General features: G+C 36.1%; 1 protein-coding gene across 1 annotated transcript in view; it reads right to left on the bottom strand.

Annotated features, from left to right (window-relative positions):
- The window catches only part of CACNA2D3 (calcium voltage-gated channel auxiliary subunit alpha2delta 3), a 437,844-nt gene that overhangs the window by 239,293 nt on the left and 179,920 nt on the right, over positions 1 to 18,631 (bottom strand). The window contains exons 6-8 of the mRNA XM_065642557.1: positions 2,859 to 2,990; positions 1,247 to 1,307; positions 1,010 to 1,160 (exon numbers count right to left, since the gene is read on the bottom strand). Coding sequence (XP_065498629.1) covers positions 1,010 to 1,160; positions 1,247 to 1,307; positions 2,859 to 2,990 — 344 coding nt within the window. The remainder of the gene's footprint in view (positions 1 to 1,009; positions 1,161 to 1,246; positions 1,308 to 2,858; positions 2,991 to 18,631) is intronic.

The raw sequence follows: 18,631 nt of genomic DNA, 5'->3' as shown, positions 1-18,631 counted from the left end.
ATATATACTTCATTCTCCATACAATCTCAGTGATTTGCACTGGTTTCACTGGGGTAATTTATTTTAGCACACAAAGGGCACTTCCCTTGTGGCAAAAAAAAAAGGCCAAAATCTTCATTATATTCAAGAGTTTGGAGACATTTTTAAAATTCATGCATATGATAAAGGCACGTATTTATAAAGTATCAATACTACCAAAATAATATCAGCAGAGGAGACTTTACAAAACCACCATTTCCTTCTCCTTCTCCCTCTCCCCCTCTTCCAGCCAAACTGTAGTTTTCATGTCAGTTTTGGATTTGTTAAAGCCATCCTTACCTACATAATTAATCCCATTACTCTTAAATAGTGTAAAACTAGCCTCTTGTCATAGGTTTAAAACATGCACCTGTGCCATGGAAAACTAACTACCATACACAACTAACTGGAACTACTGATGATCTAATTGGTCGCTGTTAGTAAGCACCAGTAGCACCTCTCCACAATGTACACATGCATATATTTCAGATTCACACTGAGGAAAGCGTGAACCACAAGGAGTTATGTTGGTATTTTATGTCATACAAGCTTCAGCAAAAGCCAGCATCTGATTGTGTTAATTCTTATGTATTAACCATTTTGCAGTTTGCACTGTACTGCAGAAGCTGTGAGGGGAAAGACAGGGGGGTGGGGATGGACAGAGGATGGGACACATCCCAAAGTTAAAAATTAAGGTAATGTAGAAAGTTCAGACAAACTACAAAGCAGATTAGTATTCTTTGCAACTCCCAAACTCAAAGCAATTTGTTTAAGGGGTTTCAGATTTCAACTCATAGAAAAACAGTTTGGAAACACTGTCACCTAAAGAAGCTTGCATGGGAAAATCAGTGTCTGCCCAGTTGGTTCAGATGTCATCTTATACCCATCATTTGCCTGCAACATTTTTCAAGCGTGTTGTCTGATGTAAAACATGACAGATAGCAACAAATTATGGAAGAAAAAAAAGGAAGAGAAATTCCAAGATACTCACAGCAATTATATTGAAGAAGTCATCATCTCCAAGGGTATCCAAAATAGATGAAACTGTCTGTTTTGCAATAGTCAAGCGAAGCCCTTTCATGCTGCCACTGACATCAACTAAAATTACCACATCTTTTGGAGAAGTTGCTGCCTGGATGTACCTAAGATAAGAGACAAAACAACTTGGTGTTTTAAACACAGAACTTTTATTCCTTTCAAATTTCTTAAGTATTCATCTATTGCCTACCATTTTCTATTTCTGCAGTCAAATGCAATGACTCCATTCTCATCAGGTTCCCACTTAATTCCTGTTTAAAAAAAAAAAAGAGATAAAAAGATTGTGTTACGTTTTCACAGTACCTGTTCAAAATGTAACTGTGGTCTTGGGGCTAAGTAGCACTTAATGGAGTTTCATACTTTAATCTAACAGGAAATGGTATTATAACATAGGAAATAGCAGGGGAAAAAAATGAAATAAAAGAGAACCACCAGAAACAATTTTTTTTCCTCACTCCTTTTTAGCCTACTGTAAGGTGAAAACCTCTGCAAGCCTTCTATGTTCATCATACTATTGTCACGAAAGTATTGTCATACTAGGTCATTGGTGATGGGCAGCTTTATTACAGGCTTGCCAGGTCCCTTTCAAGCCTTGAGCGCTTACTACATACAGCTGATCTCAACAGGTCCTCCTATACTAACCGCTTCACTCACAGGTCATACGCCCGATGTTGCGCTCACATCACTATGAAGAGGTTATATCTCCCAGTTGTGGGTCAAAAGAAATGTGATAAAAAGAAGAAAAAAAAAAAAAAAACAACAAACAACCAAAAAAACCACAACAAAAAAAACCCCCCAACAACAACAACAACACAACCCACAAAAAAACCCAAATCAAAACAAACAAAAAAACCCCCACAAACAAACAAAAAAAACCAAGATGGCAATCCTTCCTGCTTTTTACACTCGTTTTCTAGCAGAAAACAAGAAAGAGCCTTTAAAGTAAGGATTAAAATTTCTTCTACCCTTGAAATGTCATGGAGCTTGAGAACTCAACTATAAACTAAAACTACCACACATGCAGTAGCCATCACTTCCAATCACTTTCAGACATACAGGCTTATAGTAAACTTGCTCACATTGAACTCGAGGCTTCAAACTTAAACCAACATGGGTTACTAAACCACATCTACTAAAGGAACAGTTCCCACTATGGGCCTGATCCAAAGTTACAGAAGCTGAGGTGGTTTATGTAATTTTTTTAGTTTATTTAATATGTAGTCGATTTGGTACATGATTAAAAATAAAACTTAATAGGTAACAATATATATACTTTAACCTATTTCTATAAAAATAATACGAGTGATCTAATTGCATTTTATTACAACTGGTGGGAAAGAAAACTTTAAACCAAGTTTTTGAAATCTTTAAATATGAAGATGTCAGGTTAAGTGGAAGCCTAAAAACTGAACAATATATACAATTAAGTCTTACTGTGTGCATTGATAAAGCACATTATTGAAGTTAAGTAATATATGAAGGGTCTAATTTTTTTCCCCTCCTTTTCCACAGTCTGTTTCAAAGTTAATTTTCATATATATGTACATATGTATGTATACCTGAACAGAAATATATACAGGTACATGAGTTATCTTGAAGGCTTCACCTTCAAATGAAAATTGGTAAAAAAACCTCAGAACATTGTGAACGTTGATTAGAAATATTTCTCTCTGAAAACTAGATAAACTAAAATCAAACCTGCAAGTACCTGTGCAAGTCATGACTTGTGACAATGCTCAGTGGAAATGTGCAGCCATAGAATTCTTTATTGTATTTTAAGTAAGAACTTGTATTATTCTTACCTGGATATTGTCTGAAAAATCCTTTTGCACTTCCAAAGTACTGCCAGATGAGAGAAGGGTCACGATCAAAATTATCAACAAACACCTTATTTAAAGATTCTGACCAATAAACTCCATTTACAATGGCTGGATCTGGAGAGACGAGAAAAAAAAAAAAAAAAGAGAGAGAAAAGAAAGAGAGAGAAAATTATTTTTTGCTAATAAAATCCAGTGAACTCTATCATCTTCAGCTGATTCAGTATCCAAAAAATCTAGTGACTGCGAACTACTACAGAACATCTTTTTGTTTCCTTTATCAATCAAGTGATTCAAAATAAATGATACGCTTAATTAAAGTATGGTTAAAATCCAGAAGAGACACCAGGTACATTTTTTAGATACGTTAAAATTGCCCATGAGATCATCTGCCTGGAACTACTGTATTGCTTGTTCTGGAGAACATAAATGACTCAATCTGATAATAGATTATTTACTCAGTTTACCTTCCATAAATGCATGGAATGTCTCATGGCAACACTTTATGCTTATTTTATTTAAATCTTCAACTTGGTAAGACTGTTCTCACTATATCTGAAAGTTTATGCGTGGGAACTGAAAGTGAAATATATTTTATTTCACATTTGGATGAATTATGACATACATACAAACACAATCTCATAACAACCAACACTAATTGTTATTTGGGAAACACTGGGCCCAGATTTCACAACAATTACCTCATTGATTTTGATTCACATAGAAAGAGAAATAAAAAGCAAGTTCTTGATGCTGAAAATAAACTATTTCTGTTTAAAATATCCCCATCTATCAATTCCTAAAAACCCAGGCTGTCCAAGTATGTTTTTAAGCTGCAGATTTGGTTAGATAGTGGGAAATCAGAAATAAATGAGCATATCTTAAGAAGTTACTCAATTTCGAACTGTGAGTTTTGAAAGATGAGAAACAATTAAGATACGCTACATTCCCAATTCCATCTGTATGTGAAGTCAGCAGTATAGAAAGGAAAAAAGGGAACTAAAAATCACAGATGTATTATTTCATTTGTAAAAGTGTGCACACATGAATACACAGTAACATTTGCTCAAGCATTTGAAATAATGCTTCCACTAGCCTGCAAAATAATGTTACTGTACTGATTTCAAAAGAGTGCTTAGAATGTGATTTTAATGGAGTGGAAAAAAGGTGAATTGTTATCTTTCCTTACATTCATTGAGAAAAACAGCAAAAAAGGGGAAATGTCTCAGCTAGAAATCTTTGAACGTTGCTTTCATCTAAATATTTAGGTTTTTATAGATGGACTGCTGAAAAAGCAACGTCAACAAAACAGATGTCGTTTTTAAAACATGTCTAGCATAGTTAGGTGTTTCTCTCGAAGATAAAATAGACGTTTAAAATCTGTCCAACCAGACACATATCAAACAAACTGATGTCACTAGTCCATCGGTACTACTTCAGTTTTGTCCAGCTGGCAAAATCCATCGTCTGGTTCTTTCCAAGTCTGCAGTTACTCCAATAACAAGCTGTGATAAAGACATCACTAATTAACCGTCAAGACTGCCTATCCTGGGATCTATCATGAGTTTGTAAAAATCTTCTCCTATTTCAGTGCCCCAAAATTTTGATCCATTTCACATGAGAAGTGAAGCACAAAAATGAGAATTCTATTCTTGGTCCCTTGGAACTTCCCAGATCTAGTTTAAATGTTGTTGTTCTGGTTCTGCTCCTATACACAAGTTCTGGTGTAGTGTCGGAATGACAGAAAAGCACAGTAGCATTATTGACTCCACATTAAACCCATCATCTTATCTAAATGTTGTAAGTCATCTTCGAAAAGAGCAACATAGTTCAGGTGGTTGGTTTTGGTTTGTGATGTTTGGGCTTTTTTATTTGGTTGGTTGATGCACCTCTGTCCACATGCACCACCCTGAATACAACCGTGTTCCTGACTATATATCATCACTAAAATTTAACAGTCTCATTTTCTAATAACCTATATGCTAAGCTTGTAGTTCTGGGCAACTTCCATTTTCAGTAATTATTCTACACTGCTTAAATTGCTTAATTTAGAAATAGTATTCCTATGTTTTTATATTACTGGTGAATGTCATCTGCATCCGCAAAATAGCTATATGTCAGTAGTGGTAAATTAATGCCTGTGAATATCCAGAAATTTGAGGAGGGAGAAAAAGAAAAAAAGATTAAGCTTAATAGAAATGCAAAATCATTAACATGATATTATGGGACTCGAAGACAATAAGTGTAAATAGCTTCTGTCACAAGTCTTAAAACATAATTTCTGCTTTTGCTTCCTGGCAGTAACAGCTAAAATATAATTAAAATATTCCCTCTCCCTCACATTTTAGATGGGTTGGTTTGCAATTATATGGGATTTTGCTCCACTGCTGTTTGTGTAGCTGTTTCCTGCTTTTTTTGCTGCTATTCAATATAAAATCAACCTGCAGGGAAATAGGTATACTGACACAAATCTGAAACATAATTGCCAAAGAACAGTACAAATGCATGTAGTAATTAAGCTGCTGTCATAGATACTGCTGACCCGAAGAAATACATCTGAATTCTCAACAAAGGCAATCAAGATGTGCAGCTTGAAAGATGTGCAACAGCATGCCAAAGGTTAGCATGATAATGGAATGTATTTTAATTCACAGAATCCATAAAAATACCTGGAGTAGAATAAGTCTAAGGAATGAAACTAATACATAAATGACAAATTTTGCTTTCTAATTATTCCAGCAAGCTTTATAGAAAATAAGGGAGACCACTACGGAATTTAGTGTCTGTGAAGAAAATGCAGAACTCTTCTCTTTCTTGCCATAATCTGCTTTATTACCAAGAAAAAAATGTTACCAGTGATCCTTAGGGGCTTTTTTCCCCTATCATATTAGCACTGCAACATAATCATTAATTTCTCCTGGAAAGCTGTCGAAGATGCTGGCATCCAAAACAGTGTTCCTTCCTGTAATATCTGGTGATCTCAGGGCAGCTCGCACCACTGCAGAGCCCAACTGTCACACAACAAAGCCGTATGGGCACAGCCGACAGGACCGAGCGCTCGGAAGGGAATGCAAAATCCAGCACGCCTTTGGCTCAAAGAAAGCAACAATATTAGCTTAGTTTTCATGACACTGACAACATATTTAGTCTGGTCATATTTTAAAGAATAACAAAATCACATACTTTGCTGGGACATATACCAACGATCTAATAATTACACTACTCAACACTAATATGAATGCTTTTCAGGGTGGTCCAACATATTCAAGAGCTGGGGCTGGATGCCAACTTTGGCAACTGCCTTTGCTTTTTTCTCTCCCCGCCCCCCCAGCCTACACTGGATACTGTGGATGCATCGGCTCACAGATCAAAGCATCTGGCCATCTGTAGACGCAAAAGAAGGTGTTTGTCCATTTTGCTTCATGTGCTGAGAACCATTCACCAATGTCAAAAATCACATTCCCTCCTAATAAGCATGTGAGGTGGTAAAGACTTCAAGTGTGTGACTGTGTAGAGGCACAGTAGTAAGCATTCAGTTGTTTTAGTTTCCAGCATCACCCTAATAACATTCCCCATCTCCTTTGAAGTGACAGCAGAAGAATTGTGTTTATGCTGAGTTTCATAAGTGGATTTGGTTCTTTTTTTTGTTTGTTTTATTGTTATTAAGTTGGTGGCTTTTTATGAACAAGGTGGTCTGAGATTCAACTTCAGTTCATTTGAAAGACAGACTTACAGCTGCGAACTCCTCACTAACACCATTCTGGGACAGAGATTCACTTCTGACTCTGCTAAGAGCTTGCCACCTAATGAATTATAAAAAATGTCCTGCGGCAAATCAGTGTACCTTCAAGGTCACCTATTTGGCTACTGACCTGCTTTGACCCCACTTAACTGACGTAATAGCTAAAAGCAACCAGTATGTGGGCAGAACTGTGAATGGGTTATAGCAAAACTCTGAAAACAGCATATAAGCAGGATCTATGAACACAAAGTATTACTTTTTTTGGTCTTTTTCCTTCTTTTTTTTTTTTTTTAATTGAAGGAGGAACTTGGAGCAAAAGTCAAAGGCTTCACTTATTATAGTATCCACTGCAGAAAGAACTAGAAAGAAGTTGCCTTAATAGAGCTGTTGTCACAGGAGTGAGGCACCTGGGGCGGTTACACTTGTAAATAACAGAGTTTAACAAAACAGGATTACCTGCCCAGCAATTGCTAAGAGGCCTTTAGCTGAGAACAACTGAAGTGACAACTCAGTAATCCCTACTCGTGATCACTCCATAAATTAAAATGACCACAGATGCCAGGATATTTCTGTATTTTCAGAAAGTGGGATATGAGCTGAAGACTATGAAGCCTGAAAGACTGGCAAGCAAATACCACAGCACACAACTCTAGAATGCCAGGGCGTGACAGAGATGGGGCAAACAACATGAGAAACCACTGCTAGAAACACTACTTTACAAGTAGGAAAGAGAAAAAAAAATGCTCAGATCATAGGAATTAACAAAATGAAACAGAGACCCTATATGCACTTCGATATCATCACAAAGCAAAATTAATCTTGAATACTGACAAAAGAGCCAATTCTGACACGTGGCAACAAAAAATTTCTGCGCAGGCTGATGGAACAGTGGTTACCAGGCATTCTAAACCTCTGCAAGCGGCAGGGCAGGAAAAACATCATGACGAACAATACAGGAAGCCAGTGGAACACACTGCAAATTAGAGGAAAAGAAAGCAAACGTGACTGCTGCTAAATGAAGCCAATTGTGCTGTAAAATATTTAGCATACAACATACCAAAAGGGACAATTTTAGCAGAGCTGTTATCAAAGTGATAGATAACAAAGGCAAGGCACAGCCTTGGAAATAAGTGTCATCCTTATAGAAACTTATCAAGGACAGACTTGTTCACAAATCTTGACAAAAACCATTTGACACACGAGACCACACAAACCTGTAAACTAAGGTTTCACAATAAACGTCTAATTCCTATTGCTCAGATATTCATGGACCAACACGAAATTCCAGAAACAGGCCAACTTAGTTACACAACACAGTGCGGTAAGGACCAACAAAAACGCTTTGAACAGGAGATATTAAAGACCTCCTAGTTATATCAACATATCATGCCTCTAGCATACAAGAAATGGAGGCATGAGAACCTTTAGAGAGAAATGGTTTAGCATGTAAAATGCATTACAGTCATACTGGGCTATAATAAACTAAAGCTTTACTGCCACATTCCTGAGAATATCAACATAGTATGAATGCCCAAGTATCAGACATGACAGCACTTATCTATTAGCACAAGTCATTGTCTCTCAGCATCTCAAGTCAATGGTCCCTTACTGCTGTTGTGCTTTATCATCCTTGTGCAGTACTTCTTCCTTGCACAAAAGACCATTTGCACCATTTGATTAGAATGGAAGTTTTACTCAAACAAATAATAGTTGAAAAAAGCCTCGCGGATATGAAAATGTTCAGCTGGTTCAAAATCTCTGAAGCTAGTCTTAAAACGTATTGAAAACACTGAGCAGATGCACACATCCATCTTGGGGTGAATACATTACAAAATCAGTTATGGATTCTCAAAACACTATTTGCTTCTTCAGGAATGTGCCAAATAAAAGCTGCAAGAAAGACACCTAGATAAACAAAGTACAGTGTAAAAATGTCTTTGTAAGTTTTTAGCCAAACAATATTTTGAAACAGTTTATATTCTAGACAAGCATACTAACACTTAACCAGAAAAGCAAGCCTTCTTTTCTCCTCTTCACACAACACAGACCCCCAAAAAATCAAAAAGCGTCTGTGTTATGTAGCAGGACAGAGAGACAAATTATTACTGTATTCTAAAATAGCAGACAAAATGAATAAAATGTATCTTAAGATAAACGTATATGATTCTTTGTCAAATGTCAATCTTCTCCGCTGCATACTAAAGAAAGGCTACAATTTGACATTTGCCATACAACCATTTAATCAAATGTTTGCGCATATTCAGACCTAAATGTTTCCAAAAACCCAGAACAATAAATTGATTATCACTAACTTTACAGATTAAGAATGCTTTCCCAACATAGTTCGTGGAGAAAATAAAGTTTTGAAAAATCTTTAAATACAGCAAAATAAACTGAAAACCAAATAAAGTTCCCCAATTCATCCCTAGCATTTAAATTCAGCAGATTAGAATAATTTTTTATCAAATAATGAGATGCTTCTCATTAATATATTCCACAGTAGAAAATAGCCTAGATACTTTTCCCTGTTTCTTATTTTAAGCCAATAACAGAACATACCCCGGTTCCCTGATTGTTTTTTCTCATTAAAATAATGAAATAAACACAAATAAGGAAAGCTAGCACTTTAGAAGAGAACAAACAAATTATAATTATTTTTCGTTATTTTTTAAAGGTATATTACTATGGGAAAAGAGGGAAACAGTTTGCACACACTAGAGGCTAATGATGAACAAAAGCCTCCAAGAAATTCTCCACATGCACAGACAGAAAGTGGAAATAACTGCTCTCCAAGAATAATTAGGCACATAATACCAATAACATGTCTAGTGTATAACATGTATATTTAAACACACCCCTTCCCATATATAGCTGTAGACAATAGATGTATGGTGGTTTGTTTGGTGGTGGTTTGGGGGTTTTTGATAGGCTGAAACCTTTCTTTGGGCTATACAGTAATTACACAAAAATGGAAGAGAGCACCAAGAAAATCTCAAAAGCAATATTTTTCCAGACTCAAAATGCAGGGAACAAGGTAAGGAGGTGGACACCTTGTATGTTTAAAGCAACTAAATTTCTTTGCACTTGGTGCAAGACAGAGGCAACTGCTTTGGGGACAGGATAATGATGCCCTAAAAGATGTTTCTCAAACCTGCTTGGGTGGAATTTATTCCGACTTCTGCCGAAGGAAAAAGAATGAATCTTTCTGCAGACACACACATTAAATAAATAATGCCTGGCTTTGGGCACTAAGTTCTGCTCCAGGTAGGAAACTGAACCACAAGGCAACAAAAAAAACCCCCACATTTCAGTCTCACAAAAAGGAGGAATTATGTTTATAAACTATTTTTGGAGAAAGTGAATTTCAAACTTTTCTTAAATTATATTTTTTAAAAAAGTATGTCTAAATGACAGTTTATGAGATATCTTTTTTATCCTGCAATATAAAGTATATTTCATGTAAGAACTTCTCACCACTGCATTCCAGACTGACCTTTCAAGCAAGCAACACATTACCAACACATTTAAAAGCTAAATGCGGCTGGATGAGGCAACACTAATTAAGCTAGTCCAACACGTTTAACTGTCTCCTTACTGGTTCTGCAGTTGTGACCGTGTGGGGACAGATCCCCTAATTTCAGTGCTTAAAGTTTCCTTTTCATTCAGTGATGCTAATTATAAACAGGTGAGAAGACAATTTGCTTCGCTTAAGGGATGCTTGGGTAAAGCAGGTAATCACCAGGATAATAAAAAACGAAGCTGACATAACTTATTGGATTTCTATTCAGGTAAGCACCCCAAACAAAACATGCCTCCAAATCAGAGATGTTGAGAGTCATCACAGAAGTCAATACTCATAAAAGACAATTATAAAGAAAAAGGAAAGACAGAAGAGGAGATAGAGCAGAATTCTACCACTATAGGCCAATGGTAGATTATTGTCACTTTCTTGCCATGGAAACAACAAGGACACTGGGTAGGTACCAGGACTAACAGAGGTATCTCAAGTCAAAAAGCCACCTAATGTTATACCTGAGATAGTGCACATTAACAAACCTTCACTGGCTGACATTTGTCAAAAGGTAAAGCCCAACCCCAAGTAACTAAGCAACAGCAGCTGAATAAGGAGCGGTAGACAGTAGGGCTTTTTAGAAGATAAAACTTAATGTTACTGCTTAGCCTGTATCTAACATCTAGTTGCCACGGTGATGTGGATGTATTAGAAACATACAGATTAGATCCACAGGCAGAGACAGACAGACTAGGATACAAGAAAGATAAAGCACAGTACACATCTTGCGTGGTGATGCCAACAATTCTAAAAGGCTGCTGTTAAAGACAGAGATTTGAAAAAAGAAAAAAGAAAAATCTGTGGAACTAAAGCCCTTTGCAGGAGCAAAGCAACAGCCTGAGCAGACTCTGGGAATCAGATCTGAGGCAGAATTTGAGCAAAACCAGATGGAAAAAGTCAAGAAGTCTGTGCATCTTTGTCGCATAGCCAGTAAGAGTTAAAACAAAGTAGTATGGGAAGATAGGAAATTCTCTGCAACCTTGCCTAAATCAGTTAGACTAAGAAAGTTCCTTTTAAATTAAACAATGACCAAAATTAGGAAGACAGTACAAACACTGTCCTAGAGATCTTAAATGTGAAGACAAACAATTCAGAGGAAGGATTTCAAAACATAAATATAGTGGTCCAGGACAATATGTGGCCACAACTATTTAAATAACAACTCCAGGATGTTGAATTTTCAGAAGCATAGTCCATAAAATCTTATGCGACACTGACAGACAAGATTTTATTTCTTAATTTCACACCTTGCAGGAAAAGCGTTTTACATATCTGCTAGTTGCAGATTATAATCTTTCTGCACCACTTGAGAAATGAATTTTTTTGGTTCTAATATTCTAGAAAATAGGTAATCTCAATTTTGACAGTCACTTGGAAAGCACTGATAGGAAAGTATGACTGAATGATATTCATAGCTCTTTTTAACTACCAAATTGAAAAAAACTCACTTAATCAAAAAATGGTTGTGGTTCATCACGTTTCAATATCTTTTAGAGAAGGCTCTATTACATGCAGATTTTTTTTCTTGTGCAAGCAGAACTTTTGATTAGAGTCTGCATTTATTGACTTGTAGTGCATAAACTCATCTTTTAACATGCGGTGAAAATCATGCAATGGAAATGCCATTTGACACAGGTGATATTCGTTACTAGTCTCTAAATTGTTCAAGCAAAACTTAAAGATAATTTGTGACGCCTAAGTCTATGATTTACTTTTGCAATACTTCCAGCATTCAAGAAGTAAACGTGGTAGGCAGAAAAGCACAGACTAGACCTGATGCTTTTCTTACTAAAGACAATGAGCTCCGAATTATTCAAAGCTGTATTGCATTCACACTATTTGTAAATTGTTTCTTAAAGTATTAGTGATGGATGGAAGGAAGGAAGTGAACAACTGCAAGAAAAGGAAGAAAACATCTTGAGATAGGACAAGGGGTAATGGTTTTAAACTAAAGGATGAGAGATTTAGACAAGATTTAAGGAAGATTTTTTTTTACGCTGAGAGTGGTGAAACACTGGCTCAGGTTGCCCAGAGAGGTGGTAGATGGCCCATCCCTGGAGACATTCCAGGCCAGGCTGGACGGGGCTCTGAGCAACCTGAGCTGGGTGAAGATGTTCCTGCTCATGGCAGGGGGGTTCAACTAGATGAGCTTTGAAGGTCCCTTCCAACCCAAACTATTCTGTGCTTCTATGACCTAGAGCCCAGAAAACAACATAAAAGCACACAAATAATCCATTGGCAGCCTTCCCTAGTAGTAGTAGTAGTAATAATAATACCACCACTACCACAAAGCTTTTAAACAAAGGGTTAAGTCACTTGATAAAAATCTATACTTTCAACAGCCAGTAAATGACAGGTGACGAGAGACAGAGAGTCACAAAAGACAGTACACATGTGCTAGAATTAATCATGTCATGAGCAAAGCTATGAGAGGAAGAGATAAAGCCTGCTCCTGCAGAAGGGTGTTGTAAGCTTGTAAAAAAAGACCAAATCGAATATACTAACTCATTGAAGAATGCTAAACATGGTCTCTCCACATGGAAAACAATTGAAATATGAAAATAATGAGAAGAATAATAAAAATTGAATTTAAATCCACAGGAAAATATTGGATATTTACAGCCATCTTGTCTCTGAAATGAGTGAAGTCCAAATACACTTCAAGAATTGTAAGATACTTTTTAATAATGTCTTTTATCAATTCATATTTACTCAGAGCAATTACTGTTACAGAGTCAAAACAGTTGCTAATACTTGAACGTATTCAAATCCAATGGCATGGAATTAGTCTCAGTGTGGTATTACTTTAAGGAAAAATGAATTTAGACTACTATTAGTAAAGAATTCTTTAACTTTTTACATATTATTGAACATTTAATTGTATTTTATATTCATGGACCATTTTTTAAAAAACGTGATGACAGCTTGAGACTCTGAGCAACAGATTGCGTGCCTTATGTTTGTTAGTTGAGTTGACATAAACCATATCTCCTGTTGACAGAAACGCTTGAAAATATTCATGGACTTCAGCATCCACCACAGAAAAACTCTGCAGTTATGGAAAGCACAGATAAAATCCCTTCCTGTACTTCAAACCCACCAGAATAGCAGATATACCACACTATAAGGATAGAAAGAAGACAGTCAGACTTCTCTAAGTTAAAATGTGTATTATTGCTTTTATTTTTTGAAGCAGCAGATTAACTCTTGGACTGTATAACACTGATCATCAAATTTTATTTTCTGTTGTGGTTCTTTTGCTCTGTCAGTAAAGACACAGCAACATCTTGCACTTCATTATATAAATATATCCATATAGATATGTGACAATCTGCAATCCAATGTAATATTTTTTCTTTAACACCTCAAACAAAAATGATTTGGATAAATTAATTTTTCAGCTCATGCTATTTGCCAGCTATGCCCATGGTCATGCTATTTGCCAGCTTCCTTAAAAAAGATCTTCCGTATAACATCCCTATATTTCCTAATTTAACAGAGAACGAGGCCTGATGATGCAAAAATGTAAAAGTAATTTACTAAGGCACCTGCCAATTTATGATAGCAGAGATTTTATATGCTAACCACTCTCTGGGCTGCTGATAGTTTTTTGCCAAAGACAAGCCAATCTGATAATAAGAAAAAATCCTCCCTAGTACCAAAACAGCAACTAGCAGGAAACATATATCACAGTCTAATGTCAGGAGTAGAAAAGAGGGAACTGCTATTAAGGAGAGATTTTTAAAAGTCAATTATGATTATTTGATTTAAACCATGTTGTTCACATGCTCCCCTCTCAAACACATTATAGCAGGGACTGAAGACTCGGTCAATTACAAAATTCATAAAAACATGACTGTGACCTCAAAATGTATTTCCAAATCACGTGACAGTACTATGAAATATAACTTGCTTGATGTAACAAAGGATGGGAAAATTCAGTCTTCTATACTAGTAGACAGAAATGAAATGTCAGATAAAATTGTAAGAAAATGCTAAGAGAAATGCATTCACTATAGATAATATCAACATTAAAAAGAAAACAGTGTAAACACTATGCTGAAAGTTCATATAATTTCCTTAATTTAGAACATACTCATATAAGGAAAAAGTGGGAAAATGGTTCAATACTATAAGCTCCATTCTCCATTACAAATGAAAGATGAAGAATAACTTTCTAGACCCAACACTTTTGAGGACATTTTATGCTTTATTTTGACATACCATTATTAAAAGCTGTAACTGATTCTAAAATATTTTCTTCTCCCTGCATAGAGCATACTTCCTTCCCGAAACAGAGTCCATCACCCCTTAGATGGGGCAGGTATTGATATCGAGTTTTTAAAAAAACAAAAATGCATTTGAATAACTATCTGCACATGCCCAGACGCTTCAATTTTAGTTCAGCTTGAGCAACAAGTAGGAAAGTAGGAAGGTGCTTCAAAGTGCCTTCCTGAATCAGAAAGCCATTTATGGAAGAAAGTTCTTATTGTAGCCTTTAGTGTACGTACTCATGTTAATATGCTCCTTTTGTGCATTACCCACTATATCTTGTTCTTCCACGTACCAATCAACATTTCACCTTGGGCACTACAAAGACAGTAATCAATTCTTTTCACAGAGTCTAAGAATTCTTCCAAGCTAAGAGTAGACATTTCCCTGTTTAAACTAATTTGAACAGACATCATTGTAAATCGAAGTAGGAAGAAAAATTTCCAAAACTGAGTCTGTTCAGAACAAGTCTATTCATTTGGACCAGCATGGTGCTTCTGTTTGTGTGCACCTACAATGACTGACATTTAAGCTTTCACACGATATTCACCCCAGAACTTTACTAGGAGTAAAGCGCAAAAAGCCCAAGCTAAAAGAGGTAGATGTCAGTTCCACAGAACTCTGAAGCATGGGCTTCAATCTCCTCACACAGAGCACAGTAATTCAGCAAGCGTTAAAGTTTCAGATCGTTAAAAATCAATGGAACGTAACTGTTTGTGCGGAGGTGGCAGGCACTTGGTGCTGTGCTGAGGGGCCAGGTCTAAAACTCTTCAATAGTCACAGAGTTTAAAGGGAGAAACTGTGCCTCAGGCTATACAGTGGAATCCCACTGGAAACAAAGGATGAGGAAACAAGCAAGCACTAAAATACTGGTGTGCGACAGTATCATGTCTCTCAAAAGCTATACATCACGTGCTGCACAAGTGGAAGACAGTGCAGAGCTGCAATCTAGATGGGAAGCAAAACAGAAACATTAACCTTGTGCTGCACCTTAATAAATTAAAATTCTTCTGATCTAGGACTTGACAACTTAGTTGCAGAACCATGGTCACAAGACTGTTTTGCATCTGTAATAGTTCCATGCAATACTCCAGTGAATCACACATATACGTCAACATCCCTTGAGATAAGAACAAACTGCACAACACCCCACCACATAGCATAAATGTGCCTGTATATCTTTTTCTCTGACAATCACTAGTGATGAAAACAAAAATACATTTAAAGTAATTAAGAACATTTAGAATTTGAAAATCTATTTTTTATCTGGTAGTAAGTTTGGACTCTTTGCTCAATGACTTTTAATAAATACAAAAAACTCAATGGACAACTAAGTCTTGCAAAGCTGTAGAATGCATTTAATTCCACTGTCAGCTGTGTTAATAGGATGAAGGTTTATGCCTTAGGAAATATTCCTCCATTATAAAACTTAGCGAGTAAAACAGGATTTTTTATATATAGTAAACTAGAAACAATGAAGGAAAAAACTCTCATTAGTTGAAATCGACTTATGTAAGCCTACTTCCTTTCTACTGCCAAGATAAATTATGTTTCTTCTCTCTCTCTTCCAGAACAGCTTATGACAACTGGTTTGAATGGGACAGTAATACCCAACAAGCACAAGAGGCAGAGGACAGTCATTTCTTATCCCCCAATAACCTGGAGCTGACAACATATATCCAGTTGTGCCTTGAGACACTACACAACTTCTTTATAGGTAATTCATCTCCAAAGAAAAGGTACAGAAGGCCTTGACATAATCATAAGCACAAAGGAGATCAAGTAAGAACTAGCTCATACAGAAAATGGAGATATAAGTTCAGGATAGAAAACAGGAGAAAGTAGGTTTTGGTAAGCAGGAAAAAAAAATGTAATGAGAAAAGGAAAACAATGTGCAGTTGTTAAAGTGTTAGTGTAGGCCTCAATGGGAACAAATAAAATAGGTGGTGCAAGGATAAAGCCATGCAAGTTCACCTAAGAGTTATACAAAACTAGGCGTGAGTAACCACATTCATTCTTTCTGTCTTCTTGAGAAGACTAAGAAAAGAAATGGAGGTAGCAGATATCCAACTAGGAAAGTAAAACTGACTACATTCTAAAAGGCATTTTTATTTTTTTAAGAACATTTAGAAAGGTTTTCTTTGTGTGCATAATATTTTAGTCCAGACCAAATCTGGAAGCAGAACTACAGGGAAGATTTTATGAGACATATTTTTAGAAATAAATAATATTTTTATACTTGAAAAAGCTCTCAGGCACAGAAGTCTCTCATTAGATCTAAATTTCTTACAGTGAAGAAATTATTGCACTGAGTGCATTTACACTAGACAGAGATTCAGTAAAGACACTATTTTTATGAGTCCAGCTGTGATTAGAACCCATTTAGGTGTGTTATTCTGTTTGTACTGTAAAAGGCTGGCAGTACTTCCCTTTTTGTTGTATTCATTTGTATCTAGAGGTCTAAGTGAGATATTGTTTATTCATGTAAAAAAACAAATTATTCCAGGCAATCAAATTACAGAGGTATGTATCTGAGAATCTTACTGTCTACCCTTGATTCCCAGCCAGAGGTTGTAGACACTGAACATCTTAAAAACCAAAGTACTGGCTACTTAATGTTTGGTAACAACAAAAGGTAGTTAAATAAAAGTCTTGATGGTTTTTGAGAAAACATATAATGCATCAACTGTCCTTATAAATCACTACAAATTCTTATACTTTACAGTTATTCTAGAAATGATCTGCAAGTTCAGGTCCCAGAAACATTCAAGAAACACTGGAGTAATTCCTCAGAAAAGGATTTAAAAGTTTTCCAGATGGGCAGATGCCTGCTGTGATGTATTTAAGTAGCTGCCTGTTTGCATTTCTAGGGTTGGAAGAGGCAACTGTGGTCTAATAGTGATTTTGCAACAATAATGTCATTCACTTCAAGGGGTCCAACCCTCCAGTTTGCACTTGTACTTGATAAAGAACAATTTAGTGACAGTTAAATTAGTTAGTCAATTATGTTAGTTAGTGAATCAGTCCAACTCTTTTTAATGACTAAGAACACAAGAAGAATGAGAGACTAAAATTTGCAAAACACAAAAGCCCACAATTCTGAGGACCTAGAGGAAAAGCAAAGGTACAACAGGAAGATAGTATAAAAGGCAAGGAAAAGTGCTCGCACCTAGAAATGTCTGAATTATTGAAAAGAAGAAAACCTGGGCTTTCCTCCTTTCTACAAACTGCAACTGTAAAGTTTACCTTATCATATAATCAAAGACTGACTGCAAAATCTCAAAAATGGAAGCTGTTTTCCTTTGATATTGAGATAATGTATTTACCAACATCCTCTTGAATTTCCTAGATTTTATGCAATGCTAACATAAGCAGATGAGATCCTGATGCGTGCCACTTCTGCCACTGTACTATGCTATACTTCGCTTTTCAACAGGTCCCATATGTTAGAACTGAGTGTATGTCACCAAGACACATAGTTTGGATAAAGAATGTAGGATTTTAAGAAGTTAAGATTTCTCATACTAACAAAAGGTAAAATGCAACTCTACTTTTCTATGCTTTCTGCAATATCTGCAAGATCAGACTTGAGTGTTCTGAAGCCTTCTTTTATCGTCTCCTCCTGTGCATAAATCCATTATGGAATCCTGCTTTTTCCCAGTGGCAATAAACCATGCTCTCCATGGACAGTTGCCAGAAAGCCTAGCCCACATTCCACCTGCCTACTTTTTAATTACTATGTCACATTCCCAGGCTCTTCTAAACATACTACTAGCATTTCAGAAAGTAATAAAGCAAACGTTAAAGCTATATAAACTTTAAATCATTAATAATTTTTCGTTGTTATTCATCTCTCCCACAATAGCTGTTTAAAATATACCAATCGATATGTAGAAAGGCATATCTGAGTCTCTTTGCAAGGTGTACCTATGGAAGTAGATATGCAAGATATGACTGAGACAGTAGCATGTCCCTCATCACTTACATTCTAAAATAATAGGAGATTAAAAAAACCCAAGATATATGAAAACTCACTTAGATGCTGATATATGAACCATGTAAATAAACTTTATTAAAAAAAATAACAGCAGCCGAATTAGACAGTGCCTTGTGCACACTTATTCCCATACCTGGACTTCTACCTTGGTACCGTATTGTCCAAACTGGACTCAG

The sequence above is a fragment of the Caloenas nicobarica genome, chromosome 11 (genome assembly GCF_036013445.1).
Source record: "Caloenas nicobarica isolate bCalNic1 chromosome 11, bCalNic1.hap1, whole genome shotgun sequence".
Taxonomy (NCBI): domain Eukaryota; kingdom Metazoa; phylum Chordata; class Aves; order Columbiformes; family Columbidae; genus Caloenas; species Caloenas nicobarica.
This window is presented reverse-complemented; position numbering and strand designations above follow the sequence as displayed.